Source organism: Maylandia zebra, linkage group LG1 (assembly GCF_041146795.1).
Source record: "Maylandia zebra isolate NMK-2024a linkage group LG1, Mzebra_GT3a, whole genome shotgun sequence".
Classification (NCBI taxonomy): domain Eukaryota; kingdom Metazoa; phylum Chordata; class Actinopteri; order Cichliformes; family Cichlidae; genus Maylandia; species Maylandia zebra.
Window position 1 is genome coordinate 31,464,273 of NC_135167.1, and position 19,137 is coordinate 31,483,409.

The 19,137-nt window shown below is 43.1% G+C and overlaps 2 protein-coding genes across 3 annotated transcripts; one reads left to right on the forward strand and one right to left on the reverse strand.

Moving 5' to 3' along the window:
• The first annotated feature begins 768 nt into the window (after positions 1 to 768).
• On the forward strand, positions 769 to 11,115 carry LOC101467304 (uncharacterized). Its single transcript, XM_004558064.3, has 4 exons — positions 769 to 856; positions 4,955 to 5,679; positions 7,799 to 7,975; positions 10,477 to 11,115. The coding sequence occupies exons 2-4, from the start codon at positions 4,974 to 4,976 to the stop codon at positions 10,584 to 10,586; spliced, it is 993 nt and encodes a 330-aa protein (XP_004558121.1). The 5' UTR covers positions 769 to 856; positions 4,955 to 4,973; the 3' UTR covers positions 10,587 to 11,115.
• LOC106676062 (retrovirus-related Pol polyprotein from transposon 412) lies at positions 11,021 to 18,484 on the reverse strand. 2 transcript variants are annotated; one of them, XR_013098982.1, is made up of 2 exons: positions 11,388 to 18,484; positions 11,021 to 11,290 (listed from the first exon to the last, which is right to left on the reverse strand). XR_013098982.1 is itself a non-coding variant. In XM_076885043.1 (2 exons), exon 2 carries the CDS (start codon positions 15,894 to 15,896, stop codon positions 12,705 to 12,707), a length of 3,192 nt encoding a protein of 1,063 aa, XP_076741158.1. In that variant the 5' UTR covers positions 15,897 to 17,789; positions 17,887 to 18,484; the 3' UTR covers positions 11,021 to 12,704. The 2 variants fall into 2 exon arrangements, 1 of the variants encoding a protein (XP_076741158.1); XM_076885043.1 differs by having other exon boundaries at positions 11,021 to 17,789; positions 17,887 to 18,484.
• Positions 18,485 to 19,137: the final 653 nt, after the last annotated feature.

Here is a 19,137-nt window from a genome sequence, read left to right on the forward strand (position 1 = left end):
TATTAATGGCTGCCAGGTATTCTGTATAATGCTCATGCTGATTGGGCGTACTCTTTTGGAGAACTGGATGGGCTTTCAGACTATTTGATGGAAACCTGTAGTTTTCAATTTCATTAGCAAAGCAAGCACAGCCACTCCCTCTTCTTAACTCACCAAAACACGCCAGCTTTGAGTGCCACTTCACCAGCCTCGCTCGTTCGCACTAAATGAATTCAGCCTCTGCATGACTCACTTAATCGAGGAACGAGACAAAAAAGCAATCCTGGCTCATTTGACGCACGGTACCTGCGAGTTCACAAAGTCACACGTCACCTGGTAGCCTGATATAGACCAGAGACAAAAGCATGGATGAAACCCGAGCTTACCAGCCTCTTTTCTGTTACCATGACGACCGCAGCAGGAGGAAAAAAAAAAGGCTCCGAGGACCTTTGGCAAAATGCTCCGCCCACTGGGGGGGGAATTCACAGATCTAACCTGGCAACCTGGAAACCTGGCAACCAAAAATTAATATAATCAACTTATTTAGATGGCAACATGAAATAATGAGGTGGTAGCAAATTGACATTCCCCCAACCCTCTTTACTCGTACACCAATTCATTTTCATCCCCGTCCTTCGTGGCCTTTTCACGGCATGCAACTGGATGCGGTTCAGGGCGTGTTTCTGCTGCTGGCAGGTGAAGAAGCAGGTTGAACAGGTTCTTCCCTGAATGCCACTCTGTCGGGCCCTCCTCCCTCCCTCCTTCTCTTCCTTCTCTCTCCAAGCCGACTGCTGATTCACTCTCACATGTTGGCAGCTGAGTGAAGAGATTTTGTTGCCTGTGCACCTGTTCTCATCTGATATAGCCTAAGAATAAGGTAAGGATTTACTGAGGGAGGGTTTTATTTATTTATTTATTTATTTATATTTTTGTCTTTCCAATTCACAGCAAACGTGTGAGGCTAAAAGCTGTCGGGAATATGCTTTTCAGGACCATATTTACTGTTATTTTTTTATGAATATTCACAAACCCCCTATCTTCATTCCACTTTTTGTTTTCACAGTGGCATTGTGTTTGATGATATTTGATTTGGTAGCTGTAACATTTACAGTTACACTTAACAATTGGCCGTACCCCGCAGGTTTTGTCACTGCTTCTTATTTTGAAAGTGTAAAAATAGAAGATTCAAAAACTGAAGAGCTTTTGTTTTCAACATGAAAGTAAGAAAACAAGTTGGTTGCTAGGTGCCACAACGTCACAACGAGTGACATACATACTTTAAGACTTTATATAACCTAGGCAGGGGAATAAGTGGTTGCCAGTTTTTACAGTTAAGAGCCTTAGAGCGATGTTTTGTACATTTAAAAACTGGGATGGATGAACTATTGAGATCTTTTAATCCAGAGTACGCACACTTTAAGATAAAAAAAATCAATCAAAATATGGCCTAACCACACAAATGCATTGATAAGCAGAGTCAACAAAGAGAATTTTCTTTTCTTCATACACTGTTGGGTAGGGCTGAGAGTTGGTTAAGAGTTCAACTGCTCTTAACCAGGAGTAGAAACACAGCTTGAAACTTCTGCTGTACGCAGAGGTTGCGTTCCACATGAATGTAAAATAAATTACAGTATATTGAGGGGTGATAATAACTTCAGACAGCTAAAATGTCAGATAATTAAGAAGGATACGCTGTCGCCAGGTGTTTACAGGAATCACATTAGTGTCCCTTTCAGCCTGCGTGAGTGTGTCTGTGTGATGTTGATGAAGGCACGGCTGACTGAGCTGTTGAGATGATAGCTTGCGCTCTGACAGACTGGCATAGTGGGAGCTCTTTTCAACAGATGGCTTCTCTGAGTGCGAAGGGTCAGAAGCAAAATTCTCTCCCCGTTGCCGTGAACTTGCTGCTGCGCGAAGACTAGTTGGCGGGTCAAAATATTCTCTGGGCGCAGCTCGCTGCTGTAATTTCTTTTTTTCTTAATGGTTCAGAGTAGTTGTTGTTCATAGCTATGCACTGTGTCACAGGATCAAAGTGGGCATAGCTGGTTTGAAATTGCACGGCCCACATGTGCCATCCAAAGATGGTGGTAGAGTCTGTGTCTGAACAGGTCAGCTGCACAATGTTTTTCTATGTGTTTTTAAAGCGAGTTGACAATTACCAATAATACTCTGGTCTTTGCATTATAGAGAAACTACTTCCATGCTGATCGTGTGCTCATTTGAACAATCAAACAACAAAACACAACAGTGACGCTGCTGAGCTGCTTGTAAAACTGGTTCCACATTAACTGGTTTCCTTTACACGAGCTTCTCAAGATGCCTGCAGCGTAATTAGACTTTTATCCTCCACAGAGTGCTCAGTTGAGAGCTGTTGTCTTAAAATTGATGGTGTACTGTGAAGACGCGAGACGGGAAATGTGGGGAGAAAGAGGAAGGATGAAAAGTTCACACAGTATTCCAAAATCCATCAAGCGACGGGAGAGGCAGGAGGTGCATTAGTGTGTCACTTAAAAGCGCCACTTTGTTATTTTCCACCGCTGCAGTGTTATGAGCTCTAACTTGTTCCCGCCATTCTGCTGCTGGACTGAAACATTTTTTTGTGTGTGTTGCACGATCGGTGAACACGAACGAGCCCGACTGATCCTGCGGCAGGCTGAAAAAGCAAAACACACACGTCCCCCCCCCCCGCCCATTTGTTTCTCGGAAAACAAAAAAAGACCAGCACGAAAACAAAGTCGTCGGATGATAACAAGCTTGTCGAAAAGCTAACCAGCGATTGAACAATCCCTGGCTGATTGTGAGTTGTCAGTCAAAACAACTGAGCAGTGCTATTTTAAAGCTAACATCAGCAGTTTCAAGGAAATACAAACTGTATTCAAAACATAACGAATATACACGCTTGGGTTTTCCTTTTTGCCAGATTATCAATCCCGATGAGCTAAAAACAAAGTACTTCCTTGATGTTTTTAGCACCTTTGTTGAACATGTCAAAACAGGTAAAACCGGAAATGTGAAATTCCCAGATTTGCAAGTGAAGCCTCTGTTGCTCCAGGCGCCAATGTTACACACTGTACACTGAGCCTCTCGTGCTGATTATAACAAGCATGAATTTAGAACAAAGCAACTGATCAACAAAGTGACTCACAGCAAGAGTGCCCTGTAGGGATTTGCAGTCATTTGTGTACTGGAGTGAAGCCGAGGGGAGAACACATAGCTCACAGGGCACTCGCACAATTCACACTGTCAAAAAGCCACAGATCTCACCAGAGATTGTGTCGGGGCTATGCAGACATCGTAGGGGATGACTGCTTAGAAATTTGCCAACAAGCTCCCGAATGTGTCCGTTGAGCAGCTCTCTGAAAGTCAGGTGGTGGCGTGGAATTCAAGGATTTTTATTATGACTCATGTCAGTGAAGCTGACCTTCACCCCTCAAGCAGGTGTTTTGGTTGCATTTTGGAAAATGCGGGGAAGAAAAAAAATCAGGCTGGAGATGTTTTGTTGTTTTTGAGTCTTCCAGTGTGGCCAGGCGGACTTTGAAGGCTGTGATGAACACACATTTAGCACCTGTGGGTCCTTCCTGATGGTGCTTATACTCAGCAGGTGGTAAACAGACTTTTCAGACGCTCAAAGAAAACAGGGGGGGAAGGAAATAACAGAAAAGCTGTTTTTCATCCTTTAGCTTTTATTTGAATCAAAAATTCATTTTGTGCCCAACCTCCAATCTCCCTATGTTTTGAAGAAAAAAAAAAACACATTAAAGCAACAAAAATAAACAGCCCGTCGGGAACATGTCTGTCAATGTGCAATTTAACAAAACTCTGGTAAAGTACAAGTGTAGAACTGGGAAAACGAGGACTTGTAATTGTTATAATCCACAATATTAATTAAAATTATCACTGGTTAGGTTAGGAACAATGCAATGTAAATGTCATGCATCTTTTTCTAATTATAAAAATAGCCCATGGTATATTAATGTTAATATCACATCCACACTCTTTTTAGAGGGGCAGGTTTGCTCGGCTATCGTTAGCTTTGATGCCCTTTTGGGAAATTTTACAATGCAAAATGGATAAATGTTGCAGCTGAGTTTTGATCGTGTAAAAAGCAGATTGCAAAGTAACTTTAACTTTAAAAGTCGGGTTTCAATGTTTCTTGACGATGGATATTTATCTGCTGGAGGTGGTCACGGGCACGTGGTGCAATCAGCAGCTTTCAAAGAAGTGAGGAAGATGACCTTAAAGAAGCAACTCGCACGAAGGTGACCTCGATGAATAAATCTGCGACAAAATGAAAATAAAAATTCCAAAAATAGATGAACAAAATGAGTCTTCTAAAAGAAGTTATGCAGCCCTCAAAAAACAACCAAACAACCAAACAACCAAACAAACAACCAAACAACCAACCAACCAAACAACCAACCAAACAACCAACCAAACAAACAACCAACCAACCAACCAACCAACTGAGCTTGGCAGTGACATCACATGATGGAGTGAGCTGAAGTTAGTGTCAGTATTAAGGTATACTCTCAACCAAATGTAGAAATATTGAAGTTATCTTCATTGTTTTTGGACAACAACAGCAGACTTGGCTTTCCTTAAGACAGCCTGTCAATACAGCTCATCCAATGACATTTCTTATTGACTAATACTTTTTCCAGACACTAACAAATTCTGTTCAGCCTCCTCCTTATTGCCACGGGCAGGTTGTCATATCATATGGTATTTGAGTTACTGAGTACTTACTAAGGATACTTTCAATTAAGCTGACATAGTTAGTTGTGGCTAACTCCAAAGGCCCTTAACATCCTGTTAAGAATAATCTCTGATTAGCTTTCTTGTACAGACATATATACATACATATGCTACGATCGTTACAGACGATTATTATTATTATTTTATCATTTATGTTTTTAAATTAACAATTTGTATTTAAAGAAGTCAAATAATGCGTATGTTTTTTCATGTGTTTCAGAGTAACAACAAAAGGGAAAATGAGACTTCTGCTCCTTCTCCTGCTTGTCCAAGCATTCCACCTGGCATCACTCCAATATACAACAGACTCTCCAGGGAGAACGATTGATAAGAGTTGGTTGCGTGCACGAGGCAAAATTCCACAAGGAAGTGAGAATGCTACGGTTACTAAAGGAAACGATGAGGGAGCTGATGTTACAGAGTCAAATAATGACTACAGTGGGACAGCATCTGGCTCAATGGTACCATATTCAGGAGAAGAGGAAAACAGTGGAAATGAGAAATGGGAGGATCAGAATGTTACCACCACGACCCTGAGTCCTGAAGTTCAAAACGGTACGATCGAGCTAACCGAGCTGCCGCCGACCACAACCACAGATCCCACAAACACAAGCCAGATCAACATGACGGAAACTGAAGGGGAATTTAATAAAACGCTGACCCCGCGAAACTCCACCAGCTTCCCAGATTACTCTAATCGCACAGATTTAGAGTCACAAACCTCAGTTCCAGAGACCAACACTACAGAAGAGCACACAACAACCAGCACAACAACTCTGACCACAAAAGCGGTGCCAGGGATGAACGCGACAACCACCACATCTTCACCTACAACGGTGTTTCTTCCCGATGTCCCGGAGACTACAACTGCTGCTGCTCCAAACACGCCTGAGAAGGTCAACAAGACTGACAAAAGCGCGGGCTTAGCGGGCAGCTCCGATACAGGTACTGGTGCAGTCTGCGTAACAGAATCTGCTCCACATTTGTGTGTCTGATCCTGAAGGCAAAAGGCAGATGGACAGTCGGAGAATATGCTGTCTGTGTGAAAGTTTTAGAAGATTTTGACTTGACTTAATTAATGCGGGTTGAGGCATCAGAATAAGATCCATGAGGCGGCAAAGGAGGATTTAAAACTACTTAGCGATGACCTCTATGCTCGGTGCTCATGAGGAAAATATTATCATGTCATATGTTTAACAAATTGCTTTTTTACATCCCTTTCCTGGGCCATATTTGCCAGCATCTATTTTCCCACTGGAAGAGGACAAATAAACCTTTTTTTTAAAAGCAAAGGTTGGATTGGGTTTCAAGTCCTATCGAGGTGGCTGCTATGAGCAAAGGAGTCTATTACAACCACCTTCTCAGCCGAACAATGAAACCCTGTTTTAGGGGGGAAAAAACTTGAAAGAGAAAGCGAGGGACTGAGGTCAGAGATACTTGTGCAAGGGCGTGAGACTGGACTTTGGTGTTGACCACCAGATCAGGAAGATAAGACTGGAAAGGAAATTTATATTTCTTAATCAGTGCGTAAGCTAATAGAAGACCACAGTACAAAAAACAAAACCTTTGCAGAGCTGGTGCAGTGGGGATTAAAATGGCACAGCTCGTGGACAGATGGGACAGTAGGACATAACACTAACAGATGATGGCAATAGGCAGCAGGAAAACAGATGTGAAATTGTGGGCAGCACAAAATGATAAAAAAAAGCTCCATAGTTATCATGACAGGAACAGCATGTGCACAGAAACTGTAGAAAAGCACAGAGTACAGATAAACAGTCTATATGTAAGATCCCACAAGGCACCTTAGCTTTCTCTGACACTAACTGACAATTAGCTAATCACCTCACTTACTCAGCTACAATCCATACAGACCTGTTAGTAACTCTGTGTGGGAAATGCCTGTGGGAATTACCTAATAATGGGGTGGATGACATGGGTAGCTTTTAAGGATATCCTAGAAAAATACTGAGCTTTTTCAAGGTTTCCAGATTCATCCTAAAGAGAACACGACGTGTATCTGTGCCAAATTTCAGAGCAGTCCAGTTCGTAGTCGTTGATCTACGATACCGTCCATTCAGTAAAACTGTGAACAACTCTCTACACAATTTTAGACTAACTTTATTTGCCTGTGTTTGTACATTTTTGTCATCATGAGATGAAAATTTAAGAAAAAACTGATAACTTGCAGTTCAATTTGTTTGCCAACCTTAAAAGGTTGCGAGCTAACTTAAAAATAATTTCCCAGCAGGAGCAACAATTGCTAAAATCTTTATTTCCACCTACGTTTCATTATGTTTACTTTAAAGTAAAAAAAAACAAAAAAACTTGCTGCTAAAGATGACAAGAATAGAAAAACACTTAATGAAACAAGTCTTGTGGTTCAGCCTGCCTTGGATTACGGGTAAATTGATCCTAGCAAGTCTGTCAATTGAGCCGTTTCTAGATGAACAAAGTCACTGAATTATTTATGTGTGAGCCCTGACAAAATACCACTCGAGTATTTCTCTGTCAAAGGATGTTGAAGACGACTCTATCACTTTCAAAAACAATTATTTTCCACTGCTGTTGCCTTGGACACATACATTAAAATAGAAGAGCAGCAAACATTTATGTCATATACAAATAAAACCCAATTTTTTTTGAAAAAACAACAACAACAAAAAGTCAATAGGCTAGTTATTGTTTCACAGTTTCCATTTAAACAGTTGTTATATATAATTTAATGACAACTTGAATGCTATTCATGAAGTATTCAGCCAAATTTCACCACATTTAGATTACGATCACAACCTGCTGCCTTAAAATATTCAAATGTATTCCAGAAATTATCATGAATTTGGCATGTTAATTGCATTAATTATCACAGCGTAAATTATACAATTCTGAATAATTGTGATGTATCACCATGCAATGCGTTACGGCTCTGAACGCAATTTGAAAAACACATTTTAGCCATAATTAGTCGACAATTATCCCTCAAAGATGCCAAACGATGTAAATAATTTCTCGTTGACAAATTATCTGTGACTCTCTCCCACCCCCACAACCCTTCACTCCTCAGACGAAGGTTTCGCAACAGATCCCCAGATCAGTAAACGACACAACGCCTGGGGAGCAGTGCTGGGAACAGCCGTGGCTGTGACATTTGTGGGACTGGTGGCCTTCGTAATCCTGAAGAAGAAACAACAGAAGGCCTTCTCTCACAGGAAGCTGGTTGAGGAGTATCCTTCCGAGCCAGGTATGTGTGTTCCTTCGCGCTATAAAGTAACAGATCGTTCGCTTTAATCAGGGTTGCCGACTTGATAGCTATCGAAAGACTCTCATATTTAATAAAACGTCTGGCAGCAGACTATTAAATTATGCCGAGAAATGTAGTGCTGAGATAAAACTGTGCTAATGCCTTTGTCAGTGCTTCATAATGAGCCACTATAACTCACTTATCCCCTCGTATTTAAGGTAACTGGCTGCTGGATAGTGCCGCAGTCCCCTTTACAAAAAGAAAAAAAAGTTGGCTGTTTAACATAGTGACAAAAGAGAGAGGTGCTGCTCTCTCTTACTCTCTCTCCCTTTCTCACACACACACACACACACACACACACACACACACACACACACACACACACACACACACACACACAAGTGCATAACTAATCCTGTTTTAATAAGGCAACCCTCCCATAATAAGGTAACCTCACCATGCAAAATAGGATCATGTACTATGATAGTTTCTAATCTGTTGCTTTCCTGCCATGAACTTAGAGGGAAACAGCACTTTGTTGTCACAGTTCCCCTACACGCCCTCGTACATAACCTTCCTTCATCTCCAGTTAAATTCATTAAAGTGCACACAGATATGCACGTGGGACTCATGACTACACGGGCGATTAGCTGGCAAAGTGCATCTAGTGAAGGCCGGCTTGAAAATGTACCTGCACTTTCCAGATGAGTCACATTCCATCTTAAGCCGTACACCCACGACAATGTAAGAGAAACAGGGTGGCAACTGAAAAACATATACTCTTGACAACACCCAACATTGTTAAAAGAAACTCCTCTGGTAACAAAGGCAGAGTTACAAAATGGAAAGGAAGAAAACCTCTTTGGTAATGCAGTCGCTCAGTATTGCGCAGTATAACTCGAAGAGTGTAGAGCACTTGATAAACTGCTTGGCAGTTCACCAGTAAAGTGACGTGATATGACTGCCTACTTGCAGCCCATGTATGTAAATTATGCGCTTAATGCAAACAAGCCCACAAGCTTCATGTGCAGAAATGAATGATTAAAAGAGCTCGCGAGAGGCAAGAGGTAGCCAGACACTGTGGGTCTGTGTGGTTGTTCCTCTATGGCTGTTATCATCCAATAACCTTGCTAGTACTGCAAGAGTTGTTTTCTGCATGTAGTGTTTGTATCTGTGTGTGGTAAACTGTCATCAATTGTACATGTGAGCCAGAGAGTCTCAGGCTGAAGAAGCGTTTTTGAACTTGCAAACACAGTGTTTTTCTTCCCCGGGATTTATTTCAGTGATAGAAACATCAAGTGCTCAACTGATCTCAGTGTTGTCATTGATGTCAGTGACATTGCCTCATACAGGTATCAAATATCGGAATGTTTTTAATAACAACAAGCGTCTGTTTTATGACACAGCAGATTTAAAATAGCAAGCTAATGGTTAAAAGAGCTAACTATAACTGAACAAAAGCTAGGGGACATTTTTAATACCGAAGTAGTCTTACCTACAAAAACGTGGATAATTTATGTGTTAACACATTGCCACATTCTACCCAGGAGTGGACAGACCAGCAAACTCATCTCAAGGTCAGACCATTTAATCCCCAGCAAAAGCAAAATTGCAACAACCCGTCCACCAAAAAACAAAAGTTGACCATTATATGTGTTATTGATGAAAGGGTTTTCAAGTCAGTCTGACAGGTCTGTGGGGGTACATGAGATTAAAAAAAAATGGAACTGGTGACTTTTAGAATCGCTTACACAACACAAGTTGAGTAAGCGGTATAGCCCCAAGTGTCACTTTAGCCCTGGCCTTTACAATCGCTCCTTCTCTTCTTAGACTCTTCGTTTGCACAAGCAAAGCAACTCCAGAAAACAACACAAGTAATATAAACCCAACATAAGATTGTTTAGGATTTATTACCTGTCCTTCTTGCTACACTGAGTATATTTTCACAGCAGATCCTTAAGGGCTTGCGACATTATCTCTGTGATGCAGTTATTTTCAGGTTAAGTGTAATTTATGTCTTAGGTGTGTCCACTTACCTTCGATCTATCTTATTTATTAATCGGAGTTAGGTGTAGTGATTTCCTATATAATGCTCCATGGTACTTGTAGGTGCAGAGGAAAACAATTATTCAGCAGGGACAATAGCAGCACATTCAGGAAAAGAGCTTTGTGTTATTGATTTTTGTTAAGGTTATTTCAAAATGGAGCCTCAAGAAGAGAGCTCTTGCTCTTTGCTTTTAGGGTATGTTTTTGCTGTCAAAGCCACTGTGTAATGGTAGTGTGTTAATAAATCAGTAGACTGCTCCTTTTTGTGTACTTGGTTACCTTATGCTGGAAATAAAAGCATTACAACAGAAAACCTAGGAGTCAAAGACATAGGATTGGACCACTGACAGCGGTCTACTCTTTAATCTTCCACCTCAACAAGTTAATTAGAGTACTTTTCTTTTTGCAAAAGACAAGGTGTATGCTATAAATATTTAATATTGTCTACTTTCCAGTTCTCAGATTAGACAGCAGTGAGCCTATGGACTTGAAGTTTGGTGCCTACTACAACCCAGGAGTACAAGGGGACACCATCCAAATGTCCAACCTTCCAGGACGCCGTTGAAACTACAAAGTCATGAACTCCCTTTCAAAAAATGTTTGCCAGCTATGATTATTGGCATTCAGTAGACAGCTTACTGTCTAATGTGTGGATTTTTGTAAATAAGATGGTCTGAGAGTGGCATTTGTGGATGGGAATTACAAAGTGAATTATGTAGGTCTCTTGTCAGCCACAGATGATACTTATGTCAGATTATGTATTACGTTAATCAGATTTGCTGTATTTAACTAGGAATCACTGAAGGCAATCCATCTGAGTACACCGAGAAAGCCAAAATGAGCTGTTAGCCATTTATGTGTGTTGCCAAAGGGAATCAAAGACAGTCTTTCCTAATGAAGAATTTGCTTTGCAGTCAGTGAACAATGTCAAAATCAAAAGTTTTTGCCCTACTTTTAAACATATGTAGCCTGGCTAAATTAACCAGCCCAGAACACAGATTATCTTTGGGGTTCTTTTAATCTGAATGATAAAGTAAGTGCTCAGAAGAAAATAACAAGGTTGTAAAAATAAAGAAATAAAATTGTTACAGACAGCTCCTATCCAGTAACAGCTTTGTGCTCTGGTAACCCACTGCTACTGCAGGTTATTTCCCCAACTTTATCAGCATCTGGAACTCAAGGACATCTAGCGTCATTTCGTGTCTGATATAAACCCAAACATAAATAAAACAAAACTTAGCAGTGCAAAAATAACTGTAGTGGCTTCTCCTGCATAGATACAGAGCCAAGATTAAACAGTTAACACGGTACATTTCCCTCTTACCCACAGAGATAGTATAATACAAGTGTGAACTCAAATACATACAGTGCATTAATCCAGCAGAAAACGGAATATGGATCCCTCTGAGACGAACGGCGAAGTTGGTGGCAGCTACTCCTGGTGCCTTAACTGTTGCACACTTTGCGTTCAAAACAGATCACGCAGCGCAAAAAAGGCATTGCACACCCACATAACACCAATGCAAGCTAGCACTCGTGCATGTCTCCGTAGATCCCCATGATCCCTTCCGCTCTCAGAGGTACCCCAAAAGAAAAACAGTGCCATCCAGTGGCATGTCCCATAATATCGAACTTCCACCCGGCTACATACTCCCCTGCTTAAGAGTCAACGTCCCCGGTGACTCAATTGGTATATCTCAACTCATGCACTGCTTCCTTAAAGAGAGCAGTACCCAAATTAGTCAACAACTGAGACAGTACCTCAGGGCTCAAGGTGATGGCATGACATGCTGATACAGGGACATGGTAAGGGTTTGAATGCACTCCAGCATTAGCTCTTTTACTCCGACGGGGCACTGGTGTTGGTGGAATGACCCCAATATCCCTGTTAGTTTCAGTAGCAACTGTCTCTGGTGTGGACACCTGCTCAGAGTCAGATGGTACAGTAACACGAGCATCATCAGTGTTTACAGACTCAGAAATGTCGCTGCTTTGAACTGCTTCATCAGACCCCTGCTCTGCACTTGGGTATGAGGTTTCTCCGAACAACACATACTCAGGATCTGGATCTGAACAGCCTGTTTTCTCTTCTGTCCTAGGACTCACTACCACAGGGGATTCATTATTTTTCTTTTTCCTGGGTGCAGGAATTGGGCCAATACAAGGTCTAAGGTTAGCTCTGTGAACCCGTTTTACTGGCCCACCCTCCACCGGCTCCACTGCATGTGTGCTGCCCTGGACTTCGACAACCCTATAAACCACAGGGCTCCAGGCGTCCTGAATTTTGTTCCTGCCTTGGGGCCAGTGTCGCAGATAAACTAACTGACCTACTTCAACAGGGGGGCAATAGACTCGGGTTTTGTCCAGCTCAAGCCTTTCCGCTGCTTTCTGCTCCGTGTACTGCCTTGCTCTGTTATGTGCTTCATTTAAGCGCTGCTGATGCACAACCAGCCAGTCATGTCTCTTATCAAGCACCTGCTCCTGCCCCAGTAAAGCATCTACAGGAAGGTGGGGGTGCACTCCAAACATGAGGTAATACGGCGAGTGCCCTGTGGTGGCATGGGGAGTCACATTGTACGCATAGACCAATTCTGGCAAATACTCAGGCCAACGGCGTTTCTTGTCAGGTGGGAGGGTACGCAATAGGTCATGAAGTGTCCTATTGAAACGTTCACATTGTGCATTACCTTGGGGATGATGTGGTGTAGTACGGCTTTTTTTTAACCCCATATAACTTGCACAGTTCCTGAATCACATCACTTTCAAAATTTCTGCCCTGATCAGAATGTAACCTCTCTGGTACGCCATACCTCATGAACCACTCTCTAAGCAAAATCTTAGCAGTTGTATCAGCTTTCTGGTCGCGTGTGGGGAAAGCTTGTGTGAACTTGGTGAAAACATCTGTAACCACCAACACATTTTCCCGTCCATCTGAGGCTGGCTCCAACATGCTAAAATCTACTGCAACCACTTCAAGAGGTCTAGTGGCCAAAAAAGGCTTGACAGGGGCATGAATCTTGGGCTGTGGCAACTTAGTAAGCACACATCTGTAGCATTTCTTAATCCACTGGTCCACTTCTTCATACATACCAACCCAAAAACATCTCTGTCTTAACAGATTCTGGGTCCGCTCCACCCCCTGATGCCCCATCTGATCATGCACACTCCCCAGTACAGCTTCCTTTAAACAAGCTGGCAAAAGGAGCTGCTGACACCTCCCCAAATGTCCATCCTCAATGACCCGATACAACAATCCCTCCAACTCCATGATACGTGACCACTGCCGGAGCAGAGAAATCACAGACTTAGCCAAACCTCTCCTCTGCTGGTGTGTGGGTTTCTTCTTTTTGTCCCAAAACTGCCTAAAGGACTTGATAGTAGGGTCAGAGCACTGAAACTGTCGCAACTCTTCCTTAGAATACCCTGGCAGAGTGGGTGTATTCCCTTGGGAATCAGTAAAATGGGTGTCTTGCTCAACTGCTGTGACCCGGGCCTGCCTCACCTGACAACATTTTACACCTGCACTTACTAAGTCCAGGCCTAGCGTTGTCCCTCTGCTGACAAGGTTACAGATGGATATGCATCCATCAAACTCCTCCTCATCTCCTGCAGGCTGGGGCTCCCCTGCTAATGGCTGTCTAGAGAGGGTATCGGCTGCTGTGTTACACCGACCAGGACGATACTGCACCTCAAAGTCAAATGGCGCTAACTGGGCAACCCAGCGCTGTTCAATGGCTCCCAGCTTTGCTGAGTTCAGGTGGCAGAGGGGGTTGTTATCTGTCACAACTGTGAATTTGGAGCCTAAGAGATACCCCCTAAACTTCTCAGACACAGCCCATTTAAGGGCGAGGAGCTCTAATTTCATGCTGCTATAGTTTCTGTCATTTCTCTCTGCATTTCTCAACCTTCGGCTGGCGTATGCTATAACACGTTTCCTGCCACCCTGCACCTGATAAAGAACTGCTCCCAGTCCTAAACTGCTGGCATCCGTCTCAACAACAAATGGCAGTGAGAAATCAGCATAAGCAAGTAGGGGGGCACTCGTGAGCTTCTCTTTCAGCTGTTCAAATGACTCTTGACAAGATGGCGTCCACACACTTTCCAGCAAGTTTTTATATTTAGCTGGACTGTCCTCCTTGCCCCATGCATTAATCAGATCATGCAAAGGACCTGCCAGCTGCGAAAATCCATGGAGAAATCTCCTGTAATAACTGCAAAAACCCAGGAAGGATCTCAGCTCTTTAACTGTGGTGGGTACTGGCCACTGCCTCACTGCAGCTATCTTGTCTGGGTCCGTACCTATCCCTTCAGCTGAGATCTGGTGACCCAAAAAGCGTACACTAGATTGGAGAAAATGACATTTCTCCACCTTAACCTTCAGCCCAGTTTCCCTGAGTCTCTGCAACACTGTCTGAAGACGTGTCAAATGGTCTTCAAAAGTTGATGAGTAGACTAATATGTCATCTAGGTACACGAGCATGATCTGAAGGATTAAGTCACTCATAGTGGCCTGCATGAGTCTTTGGAAAGTGGCTGGACCGTTACACACACCAAAGGGCAATCTAGTATATTCAAACAACCCAAATGGGGTTGTAAAAGCAGTCTTGTGCCTGTCTCTTTCGTGAACTGCCACTTGATGATAGCCACTTGCCAGGTCGATAGTCGAGAAAAACCTTGCACCATGTAATGCATCAAAGGATTCATCTATACGGGGCAAAGGAAAGGCATCACGTCTGGTCTTGGCATTTAGCCGCCTGTAATCGACACATAACCTCAAGCTGTTGTCTGTCTTCCTCACCAGCACAATGGGCGATGCATAGGCACTAGTGCTTTCTTTGATCACACCCTTTTTCAGAAGCTGGGTTATGTGTTCTCGCACCTCTTTGCACTGTGTTGGAGGTATCCGTCGGTAGGCCTGAGTGACCGGGACATCATCGACTAGGTGTATCTCATGACTGATCTTCTCTGTATAACCTAGATCTTCATCCTTGAAAGCAAAAACATCTGCATACTGAGCCAAAAGTGCAGCTAATTTGGTCTGTTCCTCTTGGGAGCCACTAATGCTCAGCTGCTCTATCAGCAATTTCAGTTCACCATCAGATTCTTTAGCCCCTTCCTTATTCAGTGACACTTCCTCGTGGTCAGCAGAGATACGATTAAACTGCACCTCAGCTGCATTTTCAACACACTCCACTACAGTAAGCATACCAAGTCTGGTCCGGGGAGCCAACCACACATCTTCCTGAGAGAAGTTCACAACTTGAACTGGAAACACGTGCCTGTCAGTTTCAACAAGAGTAGGAACAACAACCAAACCACTGGGAACGAGCGTGTTGGTTGGCTCAAGTAACATTAAGGTCTGGTCATCTGAAACTTTCCCAAGCCCTCTAGCAAATACTGTGGCCACGGATGATGCTGGCACGTGTACAGTATTTTTACCAGCTAACCGGGCGATGGATGACCTCTCTAATACTTCGCAGGCTTGCACCCTCTGAAAAGCTTCTCCCCAAGCAGCATTTAACTCTCCTCCGAGAGTTGAATCAAAACTAGCAATGGCTAGCTCCTTACATCTCTTTATTATGTTCATTCCAACAAGAACAGGGGGGGATCCCTCTAGTCTGCTGGCACCTTTTCCCACCTGCTGTTCCACATCATTTTCCTGCACCTTAACTTTAGCTGACATTAGCTCTTGGTCCTGTGGCCCTCCTGGTTCTGGGGCGGGGTCCCTGACTACCAAAAACCCACACTCCTGCGCTGTTAACCCCATGACCTGCACATCCAGCTCAATGTAACCTATATAAGGAATTGGCAATGAGTTAGCTGCAGTCAATTTAAGCCATTTAGCTGTAGGGGTTACATCATCATCTTCACCCATTAGGTGTTGTCGGAAAAATGCCTCTGAGATGGTGCTAACCTGGCTCCCTGTATCCAAAAGGGTTCTAGCCTTAATCCCTCCCACCTCAATTTCAACTTCAGGACATTTACCAACTGCTCTGTCAAAAAATCTCTCACGAGTTAGGGTCTTTGAGCCAGTAGTCTCCCCTCGAATTGCCCGGCTCTTGGCAACCGAGGTGGCTAGTTTCCCTGACCAGGTGCAGGAACAGAAACTGGAGAGGCTCCTTGCTTAAGGGTTTTGCACTCCCTAGCAATGTGTCCAACTCCCTTACACTTGAAACAGATGGGCTTCCCATCATCAGTGAACTGGAACTTTGATCTGGGAATCCCACGTTTAGGGGCCCTTTCTCCGGATGTAACACTCTCCCTAACCACACTGAGTAACTCCCCAATAGCCTTGCCCTGCTCAGAAACCACCTTAAGGATTTCATCTAGAGTTGCAGATGACCTATCTGGAGCTTCACGGGTACTCTGATCCCTTGCAACCGCACTGTCACTTAATATGGGCCTGCTCTTGGCAACTCTGGTGCCACTAGGTTTTTCTTCCATCGACCAAGCAATTGCTTCCTGACGTACATCAAAAAGCGTAGACTCTGGCTTTTCCCTCACCATCTTGCGAAGCTCCCTTCGCAGAGTGGAGTCTCTTACTCCCTCCACAAACTGGTCTCTAACTGCCATCTTTGTGTCTCTTACTGCATCAGGCCTTTGTTTAAGGGCTAAGCGGAGGATCTGGGACAGAGCGTGTGAGTACTCAAAGAAATCTTCACCTTCTAGCTGGAAACGGCTAAAAAAGGTTTGCAGTAACTGTGCTACACTGCGCCTCTCACCATAAGCTTCTCTGAGAAAACAAAATATTTCTTCGGGTTCAATTTGCTCTCCCCCAGTACATAACTTGATCTCTTCAAGTGCAGAACCCCTGAGGAGGGAAAAAATGAAGTCAACCTGATCATCATTACCCAAGCCTCTAGTTCTGATACCCCTCTGTACTTCATCAATAAACTCCTCTACAGAACGTCCATCTACGGTTGCATCCCCACTAAAGGGTTGAATAGGTCGCTCTCGCGGCAGATATACATATGACCTACTTGCCCCGTCACTCAAAGCAGTTATCCTGGCCATAGCCTGGTCATGTTTGTTACTCAGTTCTGACAATTTTGCCTGAAGCTCAGTGACAGGGTCCCTTGCGGTGGCCCCCGCCAAACCCTGGTCATCGTCACTGTTTGTGTCTGACATAATGAAATGTCTGTGTCCAGATTAGTCTTTGGTCAGGATGCAGAAATTGCCTTAGCAGTCTATTCAGCTAGGTGCCACTGATGTCCTCTTCTCCTCTGGAAAGAATCCTTCCCTCGATCGAAATCACCCTCTTCTGGAAAGACTGGCCACTGCTCCTCTGCACACCTCTGGTATGGCCTCAATCGTCCGATCCTTTCCAATCCCTCGCATCGCAGGTGACCACCACTACAGTTATTTCTTGCACCGTAAAATAACCTACTTAAACGGAAACCCATAAAAAACAAAATCGCTGAGCTGCCACTTTTGCAGATACCCCACTCCTGGTACCAAATTGTGTAGCCTGGCTAAATTAACCAGCCCAGAACACAGATTATCTTTGGGGTTCTTTTAATCTGAATGATAAAGTAAGTGCTCAGAAGAAAATAACAAGGTTGTAAAAATAAAGAAATAAAATTGTTACAGACAGCTCCTATCCAGTAACAGCTTTGTGCTCTGGTAACCCACTGCTACTGCAGGTTATTTCCCCAACTTTATCAGCATCTGGAACTCAAGGACATCTAGCGTCATTTCGTGTCTGATATAAACCCAAACATAAATAAAACAAAACTTAGCAGTGCAAAAATAACTGTAGTGGCTTCTCCTGCATAGATACAGAGCCAAGATTAAACAGTTAACACGGTACATTTCCCTCTTACCCACAGAGATAGTATAATACAAGTGTGAACTCAAATACATACAGTGCATTAATCCAGCAGAAAACGGAATATGGATCCCTCTGAGACGAACGGCGAAGTTGGTGGCAGCTACTCCTGGTGCCTTAACTGTTGCACACTTTGCGTTCAAAACAGATCACGCAGCGCAAAAAAGGCATTGCACACCCACATAACACCAATGCAAGCTAGCACTCGTGCATGTCTCCGTAGATCCCCATGATCCCTTCCGCTCTCAGAGGTACCCCAAAAGAAAAACAGTGCCATCCAGTGGCATGTCCCATAATATCGAACTTCCACCCGGCTACACATATTTGTGTGAATGGCACCAACAGAATTCAGTTAATGACCAGCAAAACAGAAACATTAGCATAAAAGCACATCAAAGCACAACGAGGTTCCAGCTGATGCAAAATGTTTGAAAAAAAAATAGCACTGATGTCCTGCCGTCTAAATAGCAGACGACACAGCTGGCCTATCGAGGCCTTTGCAACAAAATTCAGAAGCCGTGGTGAACAATAACATTATCCATATCACCAATCACATGCTGTTACAGCATAAGGTAGGCAATAAGCAGTTAAATTCAAACTGTGCTTTTCAGATATTCCACAACTGGCAGTCAGAGTCAGAGAATTGAAGCGTCAAAGCCAAAGACTTCAGTTTGTTTTCTACACACTAGTGACTGAGAGGGAGGGAGGCTGGGTGCTGCGTTGTTATTCATAGGCTGAGATTTTGGTATTCTGGAAGGGAGCTGTGTATTTGGTCTACGCACTACTCAGAAGCAACAACTATATCAACATAATATACCGTTTAAATCTTCTGACCTCCAGGTGTCCAAACACAGATTTGACTTTCTCGTAGTGACTGTGTGCACATCGGTACATACTGTTTACCTGCAGCATAACCACAGCAAATTTAGAAAAAAGGCTAGCGTCATTATTATTATTATTTTTATTCTTCTATAATTTTGCTTCAGAAAAGAGCATCTCTTATTTAACTGCTCCACTGTGGCTGGACAATAGGTAGCTATTAACTCCATTCTGTATGTATTGAATGCAACTGTACAAGAAAATCTAACAATATTGCTTATTTCTACACTGGTTCTGTTAACACACATGCTTTTTTAAAGAAAATAAATCCAGATATATACATATCTTTCAGCTCACTCAGTCCTTTCACTCATCATTACCTGAGTGACACCAACACTCAATCAATATGCTTCCTTTCTATGATTGATATGTACCTCAGCTTTGCCCTAATAGTGAATAGACAACTGTC

Coding starts and splice junctions, on each gene's coding strand:
- LOC101467304 (XM_004558064.3), top strand. CDS start 4,974: ATGAGACTTCTGCTCCTTCTCCTGCTTGTCCAAGCATTCCACCTGGCA. Junction 5,680..7,798: donor AGCGGGCAGCTCCGATACAG/GTACTGGTGCAG, acceptor TTCACTCCTCAG/ACGAAGGTTTCGCAACAGAT. Junction 7,976..10,476: donor GGAGTATCCTTCCGAGCCAG/GTATGTGTGTTC, acceptor TCTACTTTCCAG/TTCTCAGATTAGACAGCAGT.
- LOC106676062 (XM_076885043.1), bottom strand. CDS start 15,896: ATGGGTGAAGATGATGATGTAACCCCTACAGCTAAATGGCTTAAATTG.